Genomic DNA, 18,715 nt, shown 5'->3' with positions numbered 1-18,715 from the left:
GAAGAGGTCGCATGTGAAAACGAGCAAAGGGGATCGCGTCCGATGCAGCAGTCATGAGACCTAGAATTTCCATGCAAAAAACTACCGAAGGGAATGATAGAGACTGAAGGTTTCGACAGGCTGAAACCAATTTCAGACGTCTCTTTTCTGTTAGAGACAAGGTCATGGACACTGAATCTATTTGAAAACCCAAAAAGGTTACCTTTGTCTGAGGAATCAACGAACTCTTTGGTAAATTGATCCTCCAACCATGTTTTTGAAGAAACAACACAAGTTGATTCGTGTGAGATTCTGCAGAATGTAAAGACTGAGCAAGTACCAAGATATCGTCCAAATAAGGAAATACCGCAATACCCTGTTCTCTGGTTACAGAGAGAAGGGCACCGAGAACCTTTGAAAAGATCCTTGGAGCTGTTGCTAGGCCAAACGGAAGGGCCACAAACTGGTAATGCTTGTCTAGAAAAGAGAATCTCAGAAACTGAAAGTGATCTGGATAAATCGGAATATGAAGATATGCATCCTGTAAATCTGTTGTGGACATATAATGCCCTTGCTGAACAAAAGGCAGAATAGTCCTTATAGTTACCATTTTGAATGTTGGTATCCTTACATAACGATTCAATATCTTTAAATCCAGAACTGGTCTGAAGGAATTCTCCTTCTTTGGTACAATGAATAGATTTGAGTAAAACCCCAGACCCTGTTCCAGAGCTGGAACAGGCACAATTACCCCGGCTGACTCTAGATCTGAAACACATTTCAGAAATGCCTGAGCCTTCACTGGGTTTATTGGAATGCGAGAGAGAAAAAATCTCTTCGCATGTGGCCTTACCTTGAAACCTATCCTGTACCCTTGAGAAACAATGTTCTGAATCCAAAGACTGTGAATCGAATTGATCCAAATGTCTTTGAAATACCGTAACCTGCCCCCTACCAGCTGAGCTGGAATGAGGGACGCACCTTCATGTGGACTTGGGAGCTGGTTTTGACTTTCTAAAAGGCTTGGTTTTATTCCAGATTGGAGAAGGTTTCCAGACAGAAACCGTTCCTTTAGGGGAAGGGTCAGGCTTCTGTTCCTTATTCTGACGAAAGGAACGAAAACGATTAGCAGCCCTGTATTTACCTTTAGATTTTTTGTCCTGAGGCAAAAAAATTCCTTTCCCCCCCAGTAACAGTTGAAATAATAGAATCCAACTGGGAAACAAATAATTTATTATCTTGGAAAGAAAGAGCAAGCAAAGTTGATTTGGAAGACATATCTGCATTCCAAGTTTAAAGCCATAACGCTCTTCTAGCTAAAATAGCTAAAGACATATACCTGACATCAACTCTAATGATATCAAAGATGGCATCACAAATAAAGTTATTAGCATGTTGAAGAAGTTTAACAATGCTATGAGTATTATGGTCAGATGGCACAGGATACAATTTCTTAAACCTTTGAGAAGGAGTAAATCAAGTACCCAAATTATTCCATTCCCTAGAAATTACTTCAGAAATAGCATCAGGGACAGGAAAAACTTCTGGAATAACCATAGGAGGTTTAAAAACCGAATTTAAACGCTTAGTAGATTTAGTATCAAGAGGACTAGAATCCTCCATTTCTAAAGCGATTAAAACTTCTTTAAGTAAAGAGCGAATAAATTCCATCTTAAATAAATATGAAGATTTATCAGTGTCAATATCTGAGACAGAATCCTCTGAACCAGAAAAATCCTCATCAGAAACAGACAATTCAGAATTATGACGGTCATTTAAAATTTCATCTGAAAAATGAGAAGTTTTAGAAGACCTTTTACGTTTATTGGAAGGAGGAATAACAGACATAGCCTTCCTAATAGATTTAGAAACAAATTCTCTTATATTAACAGGAACATCCTGAGTATTAGATGTTGAGGGAACAACAATAGGTAATGGTATATTACTAATGGAAATACTATCTGCATTAGAAAGTTTATCATGACATTCATCACAAACTACAGCCGGAGGAACAGTTACCAAAAGTTTACAACAAATACACTTAACTTTGGTAGAACCAGCATCAGGCAGCGTTTTTCCAGAAGTAGATTCTGATCCAGGGTCAATCTGAGACATCTTGCAATATGTAATAGAAAAAACAACATATAAAGCAAAATTATCAAATTCCTTAAATGACAGTTTCAGGAATGGGAAAGAATGCCAATGAACAAGCCTCTAGCAACCAGAAGCAATGAAAAATGAGATTGAAATAATGTGTAAAAAAGGTGGAGACAAAAATGACGCCCACATTTTTTAGCGCCAAAAAAGACGGCCACATTATTGGCGCAAAACGTCAAAAAAATGACATAGTCACGAACAACTTCCGGCGTCAAGAAATGACAAAATAAATTTTTTGCGCCAAAAAAATCAGCGCCAAGAATGACGCAATAAATTGAAGCATTTTCAGCCCCCCGCGAGCCTAACAGCCCACAGGGAAAAAAGTCAATTTGAAAACAATTTTCTAAGGTAAGAAAAAAATTGAATATTCATATGCATTAACCCAAATATGAAACTGACTGTCTGAAATAAGGAATATTGATCATCCTGAATCAAGGCAAATATAAGTTTAAAGACATATATTTAGAACTTTACATATAAAGTGCCCAACCATAGCTTAGAGTGTCACAAAAAATAAGACTTACTTACCCCAGGACACTCATCTACATATAGTAGATAGCCAAACCAGTACTGAAACGAGAATCAGCAGAGGTCTTGGTATATAAGAGTATTTCGTCGATCTGAAAAGGGAGGTAAGAGATGAATCTCTACGACCGATAACAGAGAACCTATGAAATAGATCCCGTAGAAGGAGACTATTGAATTCAAATAGGCAATACTCTCTTCACATCCCTCTGACATTCACTGCACTCTGAGAGGAAAACCGGGCTCCAGCCTGCTGCGAAGCGCATATCAACGAAGAATCTAGCACAAACTTACTTCACCACCTCCACGGGAGGCAAAGTTTGTAAAACTGAATTGTGGGTGTGGTGAGGGGTGTATTTATAGGCATTTTAAGGTTTGGGAAACTTTGCCCCTCCTGGTAGGAATGTATATCCCATATGTCACTAGCTCATGGACTCTTGCTAATTACATGAAAGAAAGTATGAAATATGTTTCAATCTAAATGCCCAAATTTCAAGCAAATGCAGGTTGGCCAACCTTGGTTAAAAACTATATCACTTATATAAAACAATCTAAAACGTCAAACAATGACTCAAATATTTAACTCAATTATGCATTAGCAAGGATAATATGGATATTCAACAGTATCTATTTTGCATAGAATCACTTTCACTGTAATAGTGAGTTTCCTTTATCGCTGTAATGATAGATATCCTTTTACATTAAAATGGTAAATTTCGCAAGTTTTTGTCGCAAAAACTTCTTTACACACAAATGTTTGTTCCTGCAGAAACTATAGCAATAGTTTTAACGGCACACAAAAAATAAAAACTTGTTCAGAGCTTATAGTAGGTACCTGGAGTCCGTAGACAAGTGCACTTGTTAGTTGGTTATTTGGTGTAAATGGATACAAAGTTCCGTTAGCAATGTGTGATCCTCGCCGGTTCTGGAGCCGTCTGTGTTCTTTCGGCGTTCTCCCGCTGTGCGAGAAGAGACCGCGCCTTCTCCAGAAGGGGCTCTGATTGGCTCACTTGTTTGGGGGAGTTGTGGCTCTGTTGGTAATTGACGGCTCTGCGGCTGTATTCCCTCGTCGATCTATTTGTTTCTGTATGGAGTTGTAAGCAACGCATTTCCGCTGAACCTAATCAGCCTTTCTCAAGCTAACTCTCCATACTGTTAGAGCTGTTTAAATAGCCATATCTTGCCTCCTATAGGCTCATTCTAATTGACTGTTAATTTGTAGGTCGTTTACATTTGTCAGAAAAATAGTGTGTATAAACTTGGAGCTATCAATGTTAAAAACTACTCCTGATACATGTTTTATATACAAATCCCTCAATTAAACATATTCAAAAATCAAATTTCAAATTGTATCGCGGGATATTTAGCATTTGTACATATAGTGGACTTATCATTTTTATAGAAATATTTCAAGGTTTTATGATACCCACAGTTATTAATAATTTGTATTTAGAGAGTACACAATTGTAGTGGGGGTTCTTTACAAGGAAAAAACATAATTTATGTAAGAACTTACCTGATAAATTCATTTCTTTCATATTAACAAGAGTCCATGAGCTAGTGACGTATGGGATATACATTCCTACCAGGAGGGGCAAAGTTTCCCAAACCTTAAAATGCCTATAAATACACCCCTCACCACACCCACAAATCAGTTTAACGAATAGCCAAGAAGTGGGGTGATAAGAAAAAAAGTGCGAAGCATATAAAATAAGGAATTGGAATAATTGTGCTTTATACAAAAAAAAAATCATAACCACCACAAAAAAGGGTGGGCTTCATGGACTCTTGTTAATATGAAAGAAATGAATTTATCAGGTAAGTTCTTACATAAATTATGTTTTCTTTCATGTAATTAACAAGAGTCCATGAGCTAGTGACGTATGGGATAATGACTACCCAAGATGTGGATCTTTCCACACAAGAGTCACTAGAGAGGGAGGGATAAAATAAAGACAGCCAATTCCTGCTGAAAATAATCCACACCCAAAATAAAGTTTAACAAAAAACATAAGCAGAAGATTCAAACTGAAACCGCTGCCTGAAGAACTTTTCTACCAAAAACTGCTTCAGAAGAAGAAAATACATCAAAATGGTAGAATTTAGTAAAAGTATGCAAAGAGGACCAAGTTGCTGCTTTGCAGATCTGGTCAACCGAAGCTTCATTCCTAAACGCCCAGGAAGTAGATACTGACCTAGTAGAATGAGCTGTAATTCTCTGAGGCGGAATTTTACCCGACTCAACATAGGCAAGATGAATTAAAGATTTCAACCAAGATGCCAAAGAAATGGCAGAAGCTTTCTGGCCTTTCCTAGAACCGGAAAAGATAACAAATAGACTAGAAGTCTTACGGAAAGATTTCGTAGCTTCAACATAATATTTCAAAGCTCTAACAACATCCAAAGAATGCAATGATTTCTCCTTAGAATTCTTAGGATTAGGACATAATGAAGGAACCACAATTTCTCTACTAATGTTGTTGGAATTCACAACTTTAGGTAAAAATTCAAAAGAAGTTCGCAACACCGCCTTATCCTGATGAAAAATCAGAAAAGGAGACTCACACGAAAGAGCAGATAATTCAGAAACTCTTCTAGCAGAAGAGATGGCCAAAAGGAACAAAACTTTCCAAGAAAGTAATTTAATGTCCAATGAATGCATAGGTTCAAACGGAGGAGCTTGAAGAGCTCCCAGAACCAAATTCAAACTCCAAGGAGGAGAAATTGACTTAATGACAGGTTTTATACGAACCAAAGCTTGTACAAAACAATGAATATCAGGAAGAATAGCAATCTTACTGTGAAAAAGAACAGAAAGAGCGGAGATTTGTCCTTTCAAAGAACTCGCGGACAAACCCTTATCTAAACCATCCTGAAGAAACTGTAAAATTCTCGGTATTCTAAAAGAATGCCAAGAAAAATGATGAGAAAGACACCAAGAAATATAAGTCTTCCAGACTCTATAATATATCTCTCGAGATACAGATTTACGAGCCTGTAACATAGTATTAATCACGGAGTCAGAGAAACCTCTATGACCAAGAATCAAGCGTTCAATCTCCATACCTTTAAATTTAAGGATTTCAGATCCGGATGGAAAAAAGGACCTTGTGACAGAAGGTCTGGTCTTAACGGAAGAGTCCATGGTTGGCAAGATGCCATCCGGACAAGATCCGCATACCAAAACCTGTGAGGCCATGCCGGAGCTATTAGCAGAACAAACGAGCATTCCCTCAGAATCTTGGAGATTACTCTTGGAAGAAGAACTAGAGGCGGAAAGATATAGGCAGGATGATACTTCCAAGGAAGTGATAATGCATCCACTGCCTCCGCCTGAGGATCCCGGGATCTGGACAGATACCTGGGAAGTTTCTTGTTTAGATGAGAGGCCATCAGATCTATCTCTGGGAGCCCCCACATTTGAACAATCTGAAGAAATACCTCTGGGTGAAGAGACCATTCGCCCGGATGCAACGTTTGGCGACTGAGATAATCCGCTTCCCAATTGTCTACACCTGGGATATGAACCGCAGAGATTAGACAGGAGCTGGATTCCGCCCAAACCAAAATTCGAGATACTTCTTTCATAGCCAGAGGACTGTGAGTCCCTCCTTGATGATTGATGTATGCCACAGTTGTGACATTGTCTGTCTGAAAACAAATGAACGATTCTCTCTTCAGAAGAGGCCAAAACTGAAGAGCTCTGAAAACTGCACGGAGTTCCAAGATATTGATCGGTAATCTCACCTCCTGAGATTCCCAAACTCCTTGTGCCGTCAGAGATCCCCACACAGCTCCCCAACCTGTGAGACTTGCATCTGTTGAAATTACAGTCCAGGTCGGAAGAACAAAAGAAGCCCCCTGAATTAAACGAAGGTGATCTGTCCACCACGTTAGAGAGTGCCGAACAATCGGTTTTAAAGATATTAATTGATTTATCTTCGTGTAATCCCTGCACCATTGATTCAGCATACAGAGCTGAAGAGGTCGCATGTGAAAACGAGCAAAGGGGATCGCGTCCGATGCAGCAGTCATAAGACCTAGAATTTCCATGCATAAGGCTACCGAAGGGAATGATTGAGACTGAAGGTTTCGACAGGCTGTAATCAATTTTAGACGTCTCTTGTCTGTTAAAGACAGAGTCATGGACACTGAATCTATCTGGAAACCCAGAAAGGTTACCCTTGTTTGAGGAATCAAAGAACTTTTTGGTAAATTGATCCTCCAACCATGATCTTGAAGAAACAACACAAGTCGATTCGTATGAGACTCTGCTAAATGTAAAGACTGAGCAAGTACCAAGATATCGTCCAAATAAGGAAATACCACAATACCCTGTTCTCTGATTACAGACAGAAGGGCACCGAGAATCTTTGTGAAAATTCTTGGAGCTGTAGCAAGGCCAAACGGTAGAGCCACAAATTGGTAATGCTTGTCTAGAAAAGAGAATCTCAGGAACTGATAATGATCTGGATGAATCGGAATATGCAGATATGCATCCTGTAAATCTATTGTGGACATATAATTCCCTTGCTGAACAAAAGGCAATATAGTCCTTACAGTTACCATCTTGAACGTTGGTATCCTTACATAACGATTCAATAATTTTAGATCCAGAACTGGTCTGAAGGAATTCTCCTTCTTTGGTACAATGAAGAGATTTGAATAAAACCCCATCCCCTGTTCCGGAACTGGAACTGGCATAATTACTCCAGCCAACTCTAGATCTGAAACACAATTCAGAAATGCTTGAGCTTTCACTGGATTTACTGGGACATGGGAAAGAAAAAATCTCTTTGCAGGAGGTCTCATCTTGAAACCAATTCTGTACCCTTCTGAAACAATGTTCTGAATCCAAAGATTGTGAACAGAATTGATCCAAATTTCTTTGAAAAAACGTAACCTGCCCCCTACCAGCTGAACTGGAATGAGGGCCGTACCTTCATGTGAACTTAGAAGCAGGCTTTGCCTTTCTAGCAGGCTTGGATTTATTCCAGACTGGCGATGGTTTCCAAACTGAAACTGCTCCTGAGGACGAAGGATCAGGCTTTTGTTCTTTGTTGAAACGAAAGGAACGAAAACGATTGTTAGCCCTGTTTTTACCTTTAGACTTTTTATCCTGTGGTAAAAAAGTTCCTTTCCCACCAGTAACAGTTGAAATAATAGAATCCAACTGAGAACCAAATAATTTGTTTCCCTGGAAAGAAATGGAAAGTAGAGTTGATTTAGAAGCCATATCAGCATTCCAGGTCTTAAGCCATAAAGCTCTTCTGGCTAAGATAGCCAGAGACATAAATCTAACATCAACTCTAATAATATCAAAAATGGCATCACAGATGAAATTATTAGCATGCTGGAGAAGAATAATAATATCATGAGAATCACGATTTGTTACTTGTTGCGCTAGAGTTTCCAACCAAAAAGTTGAAGCTGCAGCAACATCAGCCAATGATATAGCAGGTCTAAGAAGATTACCTGAACATAGATAAGCTTTTTTTAGAAAAGATTCAATTTTTCTATCTAAAGGATCCTTAAACGAGGTACCATCTGACGTAGGAATGGTAGTACGTTTAGCAAGGGTAGAAATAGCCCCATCAACTTTAGGGATTTTGTCCCAAAATTCTAACCTGTCAGGCGGAACAGGATATAATTGCTTAAAACGTTTAGAAGGAGTAAATGAATTACCCAATTTATCCCATTCCTTAGCAATTACTGCAGAAATAGCATTAGGAACAGGAAAGACTTCTGGAATAACCGCAGGAGCTTTAAAAACCTTATCCAAACGTATAGAATTCGTATCAAGAGGACTAGAATCCTCTATTTCTAAAGCAATTAGTACTTCTTTAAGTAAAGAGCGAATAAATTCCATCTTAAATAAATATGAAGATTTATCAGCATCAATCTCTGAGATAGAATCCTCTGAACCAGAAGAGTCCAAAGAATCAGAATGATGGTGTTCATTTAAAAATTCATCTGTAGAGAGAGAAGATTTAAAAGACTTTTTACGTTTACTAGAAGGAGAAATAACAGACAAAGCCTTCTTTATGGATTCAGAAACAAAATCTCTTATGTTATCAGGAACATTCTGCACCTTAGATGTTGAGGGAACTGCAACAGGCAATGGTACATCACTAAAGGAAATATTATCTGCTTTAACAAGTTTGTCATGACAATTATTACAAACAACAGCTGGAGGAATAGCTACCAAAAGTTTACAGCAGATACACTTAGCTTTGGTAGATCCAGCAGGCAGTGGTTTTCCTGTAGTATCTTCTGGCTCAGATGCAACGTGAGACATCTTGCAATATGTAAGAGAAAAAACAACATATAAAGCAAAATAGATCAAATTCCTTATAAGACAGTTTCAGGAATGGGAAAAAAATGCCAAACATCAAGCTTCTAGCAACCAGAAGCAAATGAAAAATGAGACTGAAATAATGTGGAGACAAAAGCGACGCCCATATTTTTTGGCGCCAAATAAGACGCCCACATTATTTGGCGCCTAAATGCTTTTGGCGCCAAAAATGACGCCACATCCGGAACGCCGACATCTTTGGCGCAAAATAACGTCAAAAATGACGCAACTTCCGGCGACACGTATGACGCCGGAAACGGAAAAGAATTTTTGCGCCAAAAAAGTCCGCACCAAGAATGACGCAATAAAATGAAGCATTTTCAGCCCCCGCGAGCCTAACAGCCCACAGGGAAAAAAGTCAAATTTTTGAGGTAAGAAAAAATATGATAATTTAAAGCATAATCCCAAATATGAAACTGACTGTCTGGAAATAAGGAAAGTTGAACATTCTGAGTCAAGGCAAATAAATGTTTGAATACATATATTTAGAACTTTATAAATAAAGTGCCCAACCATAGCTTAGAGTGTCACAGAAAATAAGACTTACTTACCCCAGGACACTCATCTACATGTTTGTAGAAAGCCAAACCAGTACTGAAACGAGAATCAGTAGAGGAAATGGTAAATATAAGAGTATATCGTCGATCTGAAAAGGGAGGTAAGAGATGAATCTCTACGACCGATAACAGAGAACCTTATGAAATAGACCCCGTAGAAGGAGATCACTGCATTCAATAGGCAATACTCTCTTCACATCCCTCTGACATTCACTGCACGCTGAGAGGAAAACCGGGCTCCAACTTGCTGCGGAGCGCATATCAACGTAGAATCTAGCACAAACTTACTTCACCACCTCCCTTGGAGGCAAAGTTTGTAAAACTGATTTGTGGGTGTGGTGAGGGGTGTATTTATAGGCATTTTAAGGTTTGGGAAACTTTGCCCCTCCTGGTAGGAATGTATATCCCATACGTCACTAGCTCATGGACTCTTGTTAATTACATGAAAGAAATTAGTATAGATAGTTTATTCCTTCATATCCGTTTATTTTTAATTTCACCAAGGCAGATTTTATATACCCTATTCTAAACCAAAGGGAGATATTACAGATATGTAACTAATAGTCATATTAAATATTTAGGAATTTAAGAAGCAATTTAAACTAAAGTCTTGGTTTAACCCTTTCGGTTTTAGTGTTTGAAGTTCGAAGATCCACTTGGCCTCTTTTTGTAATAATGTATGTGATAAATTACCTCCTCTCTTTTTCTCATTTAGTTTGGTTATTACTGTAAAGCTGAAATATTTCAAGTTGTTATTACTACATGTTCTAAAATGTTTGGCTACCGGAAGATCTTTGTTCCTCTCTTTTTCTGAGTTTTCAATAGAGTTCAGATGTTCTCTTATTCTCTCTCTTACTGTTCTTTCCGTCTCCCCTATATATTGTTTTCCACATTTTTTACATGTTATTAGGTAAATAACATTAATATCCACACATCTAATAGTTTATTTGATATTCCCTATTTCTGTTAGTGGATATAAAGGTTTTAGTTTTATTAGCATATTTACACTCCTTGCAAGTTATGCAAGGGTAGAAACCTTGCAGCTTATCCCCTAGCACTCCTCTGGTGGTATTACAATTATTTTGTTTATAAGTAGGTGCCAGTTTGCTTTTTAAATTCTTTGTCTTTTTATATACGAATTTCGGAAAATCTGGAAGTTTTTCCCCTAGATGGGGATCTGATTTTAGAACTTTCCAATGGGATTTAATTATTTTTTCCAATATTAGCCTATCTTCACTGTACTCAGTTATGAAAGGCAGAAAAATTTCTTCATTAGGTGCATTGACTGGTGAAGTTTTTATGGGTTTATATTGTAATATGTCTTTTCTATCTACTTCTTTAACCTTCACTCTTTCCTTTTATATTTTATTTTCTGAGTAACCCCTGTCAATAAATTTTTTTCTTTAGAATCTCTGACCGAGTCTCATAGTCTTCTGCTTCTTTACAATTATACCAAGTAAACAAACGAGTTTTAGACTATATTATATACATAATTATATTTTTATTTAAAAACTAATAAATTCTACGACTTTTTTTTACCATATATTGTTTCCATTTTATTGGGTTTTCAGCCTCTGGCAGGCGCCGGTGGGTTCTATCAAAACTTTCTTCTATTAGTTAATCCCTGGGGGTATTGAGGAAAACCCCTTTGGACTCACTAGTATATACCCTAATTTTTGCGCTGTCTATAAATATCGACTGTCATATAACTGTACTCTTTCCTCTATTTAAAGTTAAGCTGCAGAAATGGAAAGTACTAGTGTGAATACAGAATCACTGACTAATGAAATAGAGAATAGTCACAATTGTAAAGCTTGTAAAAAATCGAACAAAACAGATATATTCGAATTAAGATCATCCTTATATGATAATATCCATAACATATTTGAAAAAGAAAAAAACAAAAATAAAAACACTTTGCCAGTAAACACAAAGGATAAACAAAAAATAAAGGAATATATGGACAAACTAGAGAAAAGACTAATTCTAGAAATCAGGCATAAAACCGAATGCATTTTTATCAATGAATATCTTAGAGCCAAAAGGGTCCCCCTAGGCCTACGTATTAAAAAAGAATGCTCCTTTAAAACTGACTCAGAGGACTTTAAGAGAAAGTGGAATGAAATATTAGAAAAAGCCTCTGCTAAATTAATGACATTAATTAAAGATTACAGGGAAGAACTTCTCCTAGAAATAGGTAATGAAATTAATGATCTTGAATCTAAACTAGTGGAATTTAAAGACTTAGATGAATATAAGGAGAGGAATCTATGAAAAAATTAATGAAAGAGACAAAAGATGAACTCATAAAAATTAAACTTAATAAATTTGAGAGAGACAGAGAAGAATATGAAGATAATGAGAAAAACCCCAATAGTGAGGCTTATATAAGTCACAAATGGAGAAGGGAAAAAAAGATTAAGTTATCAGAAACACACACCCAAAAGGTGATTCCATCTAAAGAAGAAAATTTGAATATCAATAAACATAATTTAAGTAAAGAGGGAACTAAAAGGCATGTTCAAAGAGAGATGAGGTATGAAGAAGATAGAAGGGATTCACAAAATTATAGTTATAATAAATCAGATACCCAAAATTCCTACTACTCCCATAACAACGCCCAAGATGGCAGTAGAGAGAATAGATTTAATTTTCGACCAGAAAGGCAGACGGTTAATTATAGGAATAATCACTACAATAAAAGAAACTCTGACTACACTAGAAACTATGAATACTCAAATTCCTCTAGGAATAATTCCTATCAACATAATAACTATAGAAACAGGAATGACATTTACAAATCTGGTAATAACTCCTATAAAACAGGGAATTTGATGAAAGATGAAAGGGTTAATAAAGATGAATGAAGAATACACACTTACAATAGGTTCAGACCTTTAGAAAACCAACCAGAATATGACAAATCACATAACATGTAACAAAATCAAGTGGAATGTTCTGAACCACGTTTTTTAGGGGTAGGCCAACATCATCAAAGCAATCGAAGAAAAAGAAACCTCTCAGAAGAAGAGGTCAACGAGGACGAGGGTTACAGAGAAAAAAATAGAAGGAGCGCACAGACACATACAAAAGGTGAAAAGAATGAGATAGTACAAAATTGTATATTTAATTTAAGTAAGCTTAAGCTAGAAACCAAACATATAGAAATTTTAAATAAAGGGCTATCATTCGCACCAATAAGAAAATTGAATAAATTTGAGTCATTTATAGACGCTAGTAAATTTATTCGGAACCTAACTCTCAAAAAATATTTCTTAAAGTCAGCATATGAAAGAAGTCTAAATCCAACCCCACCAGATATTGAACCATGTACCCGCTAGCACTAGTGAATATATACACTCAGGACTTAAAAGAAAATCGAATTTCTACCCTAATCAAGAGAAAGGTTCTTATATAGAAGTGTTTGAGAAATTAGTATTAGAAGATATAAGTAACATCAAACAAGACAAAAAAATTAAACATAACATCTCGTTAAAGCAAAAAACATTAATTAAGGAATTAGAATTAAACAAAGAGGTGGTGATAAAGCCAGCGGATAAAGGTGGGGGAATTGTTATTCTAGACAGAGAAATGTACAGAGATATGGTAAACGAACTAATCAATGATGTAAATACCTATAAAAAATTGAGATGTAACGCAACAGGAATATATAAAATGTTTCTAAAACATCTAGACAAAGCCTTAGAAGTAGGCATCATAAACAATAAAGAATATGACTTCTTACTCCCACAATTTCCGATTATGCCAGTACTTTATGCCTTACCAAAAATCCATAAATCGATATCTAAACCACCTGGAAGACCGATTATAGCGGGGATAGATTCACTAACAGCAAACCTGTCAGCATATATTGATAAGCACCTGCAAAAATATGTCATTATGTTGGATTCCTATCTAAGAGACTCAACAAGTCTCTTAGTATTATTAGAAGAATTTAAATGGTCAGATGAATATATTTTAGTTACATGCGATGTCCAATCACTTTACACATCAATAAGACATGAGGATGGAATTAATTCTATTGAACATTATCTTAAACAGGACCCTATAATTAGGAAAGAACAAAGAGTTCCTACTTGATAGTATTAGGTTCATCCTAACCCATTATGAACAGATTTGCGGCACATCTATGGGCACAAAATTTGCCCCTAGCTACGCAAATCTGTTCATGGGTCATTGGGAAACACAATTTCTCAATCAAAGTCCCTATAGAAAGAACATAATCATCTATAAGAGGTTTATAGATGATCTGTTTTTTATCTGGAAAGGGAATTCATAAGATCTACAAGACTGTCTTGAGAGTATGAATATTAATAATCTAAATTTGAAATTTACAGCAGACATTAGCAAAGTACAAGTTCACTACTTAGATTTGGAAATATACATAACAAATAATGTCCTAACGACGAAAACGTTCTTTAAAGAAGTAGATTCCAACAATTTTATCCACGAAACTAGTTGTCACCTTCAAAAATGGAACGGTAATATCCCAAGAGGCCAATTCCTGCGCTTAAAAAGAAATTGTAAAGAAGCAGAAGACTATGAGACTCAGTCTGAGATTCTAAAGAAAAAAACAATATATAGGGGAGACGGAAAGAACAGTAAGAGAGAGAATAAGAGAACATCTGAACTCTATTGAAAATTCAGAAAATGAGAGGAACAAAGATCTTCCAGTTGCCAAAAATTTTAGAACATGTTGTAATAACAACTTGAAATATTTCAGCTTTACAGTAATAACCAAACTAAATGAGAAAAAGAGGGGAGGCAATTTATCACATACATTATTACAAAAAGAGGCCAAGTGGATCTTCGAACTTCAAACACTAAAACCGAAAGGGTTAAACCAAGACTTTAGTTTAAATTGCTTCTTAAATTCCTAAATATTTAATATGACTATTAGTTACATATCTGTAATATCTCCCTTTGGTTTAGAATAGGGTATATAAAATCTGCCTTGGTGAAATTAAAAATAAACGGATATGAAGGAATAAACTATCTATACTAATTTTTCCTTGTAAAGAACCCCCACTACAATTGTGTACTCTCTAAATACAAATTATTAATAACTGTGGGTATCATAAAACCTTGAAATATTTCTATAAAAATAATAAGTCCACTATATGTACAAATGCTAAATATCCGGCAATACAATTTGAAATTTGATTTTTGAATATATTTAATTGATCAAAATGCCCAATTTTTAATAAAAGGCACTGCGAGCATAATCTAGAGGGATTTGTATATAAAACATGTATCAGGAGTAGTTTTTAACATTGATAGCTCCAAGTTTATACACACTATTTTTCTGACATATGTAAACGACCTACAAATTAACAGTCAATTAGAATGAGCCTATAAGAGGCAAGATATGGCTATTTAAACAGCTCTAACAGTATGGAGAGTTAGCTTGAGAAAGGCTGATTAGGTTCAGCGGAAATGCGTTGCTTACAACTCCATACAGAAACAAATAGATCGACGAGGGAATACAGCCGCAGAGCCGTCAATTACCAACAGAGCCACAACTCCCCCAAACAAGTGAGCCAATCAGAGCCCCTTCTGGAGAAGGCGCGGTCTCTTCTCGCACAGCGGGAGAACGCCGAAAGAACACAGACGGCTCTAGAACCGGCGAGGATCACACATTGCTAACGGAACTTTGTATCCATTTACACCAAATAACCAACTAACAAGTGCACTTGTCTACGGACTCCAGGTACCTACTATAAGCTCTGAACAAGTTTTTATTTTTTGTGTGCCGTTAAAACTATTGCTATAGTTTCTGCAGGAACAAACATTTGTGTGTAAAGAAGTTTTTGTGACAAAAACTTGCAAAATTTGCAAACGAAATTTACCATTTTAATGTAAAAGGATATCCATCATTACAGCGATAAAGGAAACTCACTATTACAGTGAAAGTGATTCTAATGCAAAATAGATACTGTTGAATATCCATATTATCCTTGCTAATGCATAATTGAGTTAAATATTTGAGTCATTGTTTGACGTTTTAGATTGTTTTATATAAGTGATATAGTTTTTAACCAAGGTTGGCCAACCTGCATTTGCTTGAAATTTGGGCATTTAGATTGAAACATATTTCATACTTTTTATACCAAGTAAACGAACGAGTTTTAGACTATATTATATACATAATTATATTTTTATTTAAAAACAAATAAATTCTACGTTTTTTTTACCATATATTATTTCCATTTTTTTGGGTTTTCAGCCTCTGGCAGGCGCTGGTGGGTTCTATCAAAACTTTCTTCTAAAAGTTTATAAAACTGAATTGTGGGTGTGGTGAGGAGTGTATTTATAGGCATTTTGAGGTTTGGGAAACTTTGCCCCTCCTGGTAGGATTGTATATCCCATATGTCACTAGCTCTTGGACTCTTGCCAATTACATGAAAGAAACTCAATCTTTGTTTCATCAGTCCACAGCACCTTCTTCCAAAATGAAGCTGGCTTGTCCAAATGTGCGTTTACATACCTCAAGCGACTCAATTTGTGGTGTGTGTGCAGAAAAGGCTTCTTCCGCATCACTCTCCCATACAGCTTCTCCTTGTGCAAAGTGCGCTGAATTGTTGAAAGATGCACAGTGACACCATCTGCAACAAGATAATGTTGTAGGTCTTTGGAGGGGGCCGGTGGGCTATTTTTGACCGTTTTCACCATCCTTTGCCTTTCCGATATATTACTTGGCCTGCCAATTCTGGCCTCAACAAGAACTGTATCTGTGGTCTTCCATTTCCTCACTATGTTCCTCACAGTGGACACTGACCGATTAAATCTCTGCAATAGCTTTTTGTAGCCTTCCCCTAAACCATATTGTTGAACAATCTTTGTTTTCAGGTAATTTAAGAGTTGTTTTGATGCCCCCATGTTACCACTCTTCAGAGGAGTCAACAACTTGCAATTGGCAACCTTAAATACTTTTTCTCATGATTGGATGCACCTGTCTATGAAGTTTAAGGCTTAATGGGCTCACCAACCAATTGTGTGTTCCAATTAATCAGTGCTAGGTAGTTACAGGTATTCAAATCAAGAAAATGACAAGGGTGCCCAAATTTATGCACCTGTCTAATTTTGTTCTGATGCATATTGCACATTTTCTGTTATTCCAATAAACCTCATTTCTCTTCTGAAATATTACTGTGTCCTTCAGTTATTTGATAGACCAAAATGAAATTGCTGATCCAAACACCCAATTATTTATAAATGAAAATCAGGGAAATCGTCAGGGGTGCCTAAACTTTTGCATACGACTAATATATATATATATACATATATATATACATATATATATACATATATATATATATATATATACATATACATATACACACAGAGACATAGATAGAGAAGAGAGAGAAAGATAGATATAGCATTTAAAAATATAAAGCCTTAGAAAAATACACTATTCAGACCAAACAATTTGATCGTAAATCTTATACTCACTTGCTGAAGAGCTGTAGGAGACTGAGCTGTGTTGTAAAAGTTGGCTTGATTAGTCTGCTGGACCTGCCCTGAGTAAAGGTTTTGCTGCCCCAAACCTTGACGTGTCTAGAGAAAAAGATATATATATATATATATATATATATGCGTGTAACCGTGTGTCAAGCAAGTCTACTGGTGCCATTTTACCAACATAAACACATAAAAAAACATAAATTATGCTTACCTGATAATTTAATTTCCATCTGTATGGGAAGATTCCACAGCTGCATTCCTTACTTTTGGGAAATATTGAACCTGGCCACCAGGAGGAGGCAAAGACACCCAGCCAAAGGCTTAAATACCAACGTAAAATCACTGAAACAGGTTCATTCCCCTGTGGCAGTTGCTCCACATGTAGTCATATGATCAAGAAGAAAAACATAATTTATGCTTACCTATATATATATATATTTCTCTTGTGATGTATCGAGTCCACGGATTCATCCTTACTTGTGGGATATTCTCCTTCCCTACAGGAAGTGGCAGAGAGAGCACCCACAGCAGACCTCTCTATATAGCTCCCCCCTTAGCTCCACCCCCCAGTCATTCAACCAAAGGCTAGGAAGAAAAAGGAGAAACCATAGGGTGCAGTGGTGACTGAAAGTTTAAAAAATAAAAATATATATGCATGTTGTAATAAACAGGGCGGGCCGTGTACTCGATACATCACAAGAGAAATAAATTTATCAGGTAAGCATAAATTATGTTTTCTCTTGTAAGATGTATCGAGTCAACGGATTCATCCTTACTTGTGGTATACCAATACCAAAGCTATAGGACACGGATGAAGGGAGGGACAAGACAGGGACCTTAAACGGAAGGCACCACTGCTTGTAGAACCTTTCTCCCAAAAATAGACTCCGAAGAAGCAAAAGTATCAAATTTGTAAAATTTGGAAAAAGTATGAAGCGAAGACCAAGTCGCCGCCTTACAAATCTGTTCAACAGAAGCCTCATTTTTAAAAGCCCATGTGGAAGCCACAGCTGTAGTAGAATGAGCAGTAATTCTTTCAGGAGGCTGCTGTCCAGCAGTCTCATAGGCCAAACGGATGATGCTTTTCAGCCAAAAGGAAAGAGAGGTAGCCGTAGCCTTTTGGCCTCTCCGCTTACCAGAATAAACAACAATGAAGATGTTTGACGGAAATCTTTGGTTGCTTGTAAGTAGAACTTTAAAGCACGAACCACATCAAGATTGTGCAACAGACGTTCCTTCTTTGATGAAGGATTAGGACACAGAGAAGGAACAACAATCTCTTGATTGATATTCTTATTAGAAACAACCTTAGGAAGAAAACCAGGTTTGGTACGCAAAACCACCTTATCTGAATGGAAAATAAGATAAGGGGAATCACACTGTAAAGCAGATGGCTGAGAAACTCTTCGAGCCGAAGAGATAGCAACTAAGAACAAAACTTTCCAAGATAGAAATTTAATATCTATGGAATGCATAGGTTCAAACGGAACCCCTTGAAGAACTCTAAGGAATAAGTTTAGGCTCCAAGGCGGAGCAGCAGGCTTAAATACAGGCTTAATTCTGACCAAAGCCTGACTAAACGTTTGAACGTCTGGGACATCTGCCAGACGTTTGTGTAGTAGAATAGACAAAGCAGATATTTGTCCTTTTAGAG

At 36.7% G+C, this 18,715-nt stretch overlaps 1 protein-coding gene across 1 annotated transcript in view; it reads right to left on the bottom strand.

Moving 5' to 3' along the window:
• LOC128640804 (protein PRRC2C) overlaps positions 1-18,715 on the bottom strand; it is a 1,245,292-nt gene that overhangs the window by 246,372 nt on the left and 980,205 nt on the right. The window contains exon 18 of the mRNA XM_053693223.1: positions 17,050-17,154. Within this exon, the coding sequence (XP_053549198.1) occupies positions 17,050-17,154 (105 nt within the window). The remainder of the gene's footprint in view (positions 1-17,049; positions 17,155-18,715) is intronic.

The sequence above is a fragment of the Bombina bombina genome, chromosome 10 (assembly GCF_027579735.1).
Source record: "Bombina bombina isolate aBomBom1 chromosome 10, aBomBom1.pri, whole genome shotgun sequence".
In the NCBI taxonomy this organism is placed as follows: Eukaryota; Metazoa; Chordata; class Amphibia; order Anura; family Bombinatoridae; genus Bombina; species Bombina bombina.
Note: the sequence above shows the minus strand (reverse complement) of the source record. Positions and strands in the feature narration are given on the sequence as shown.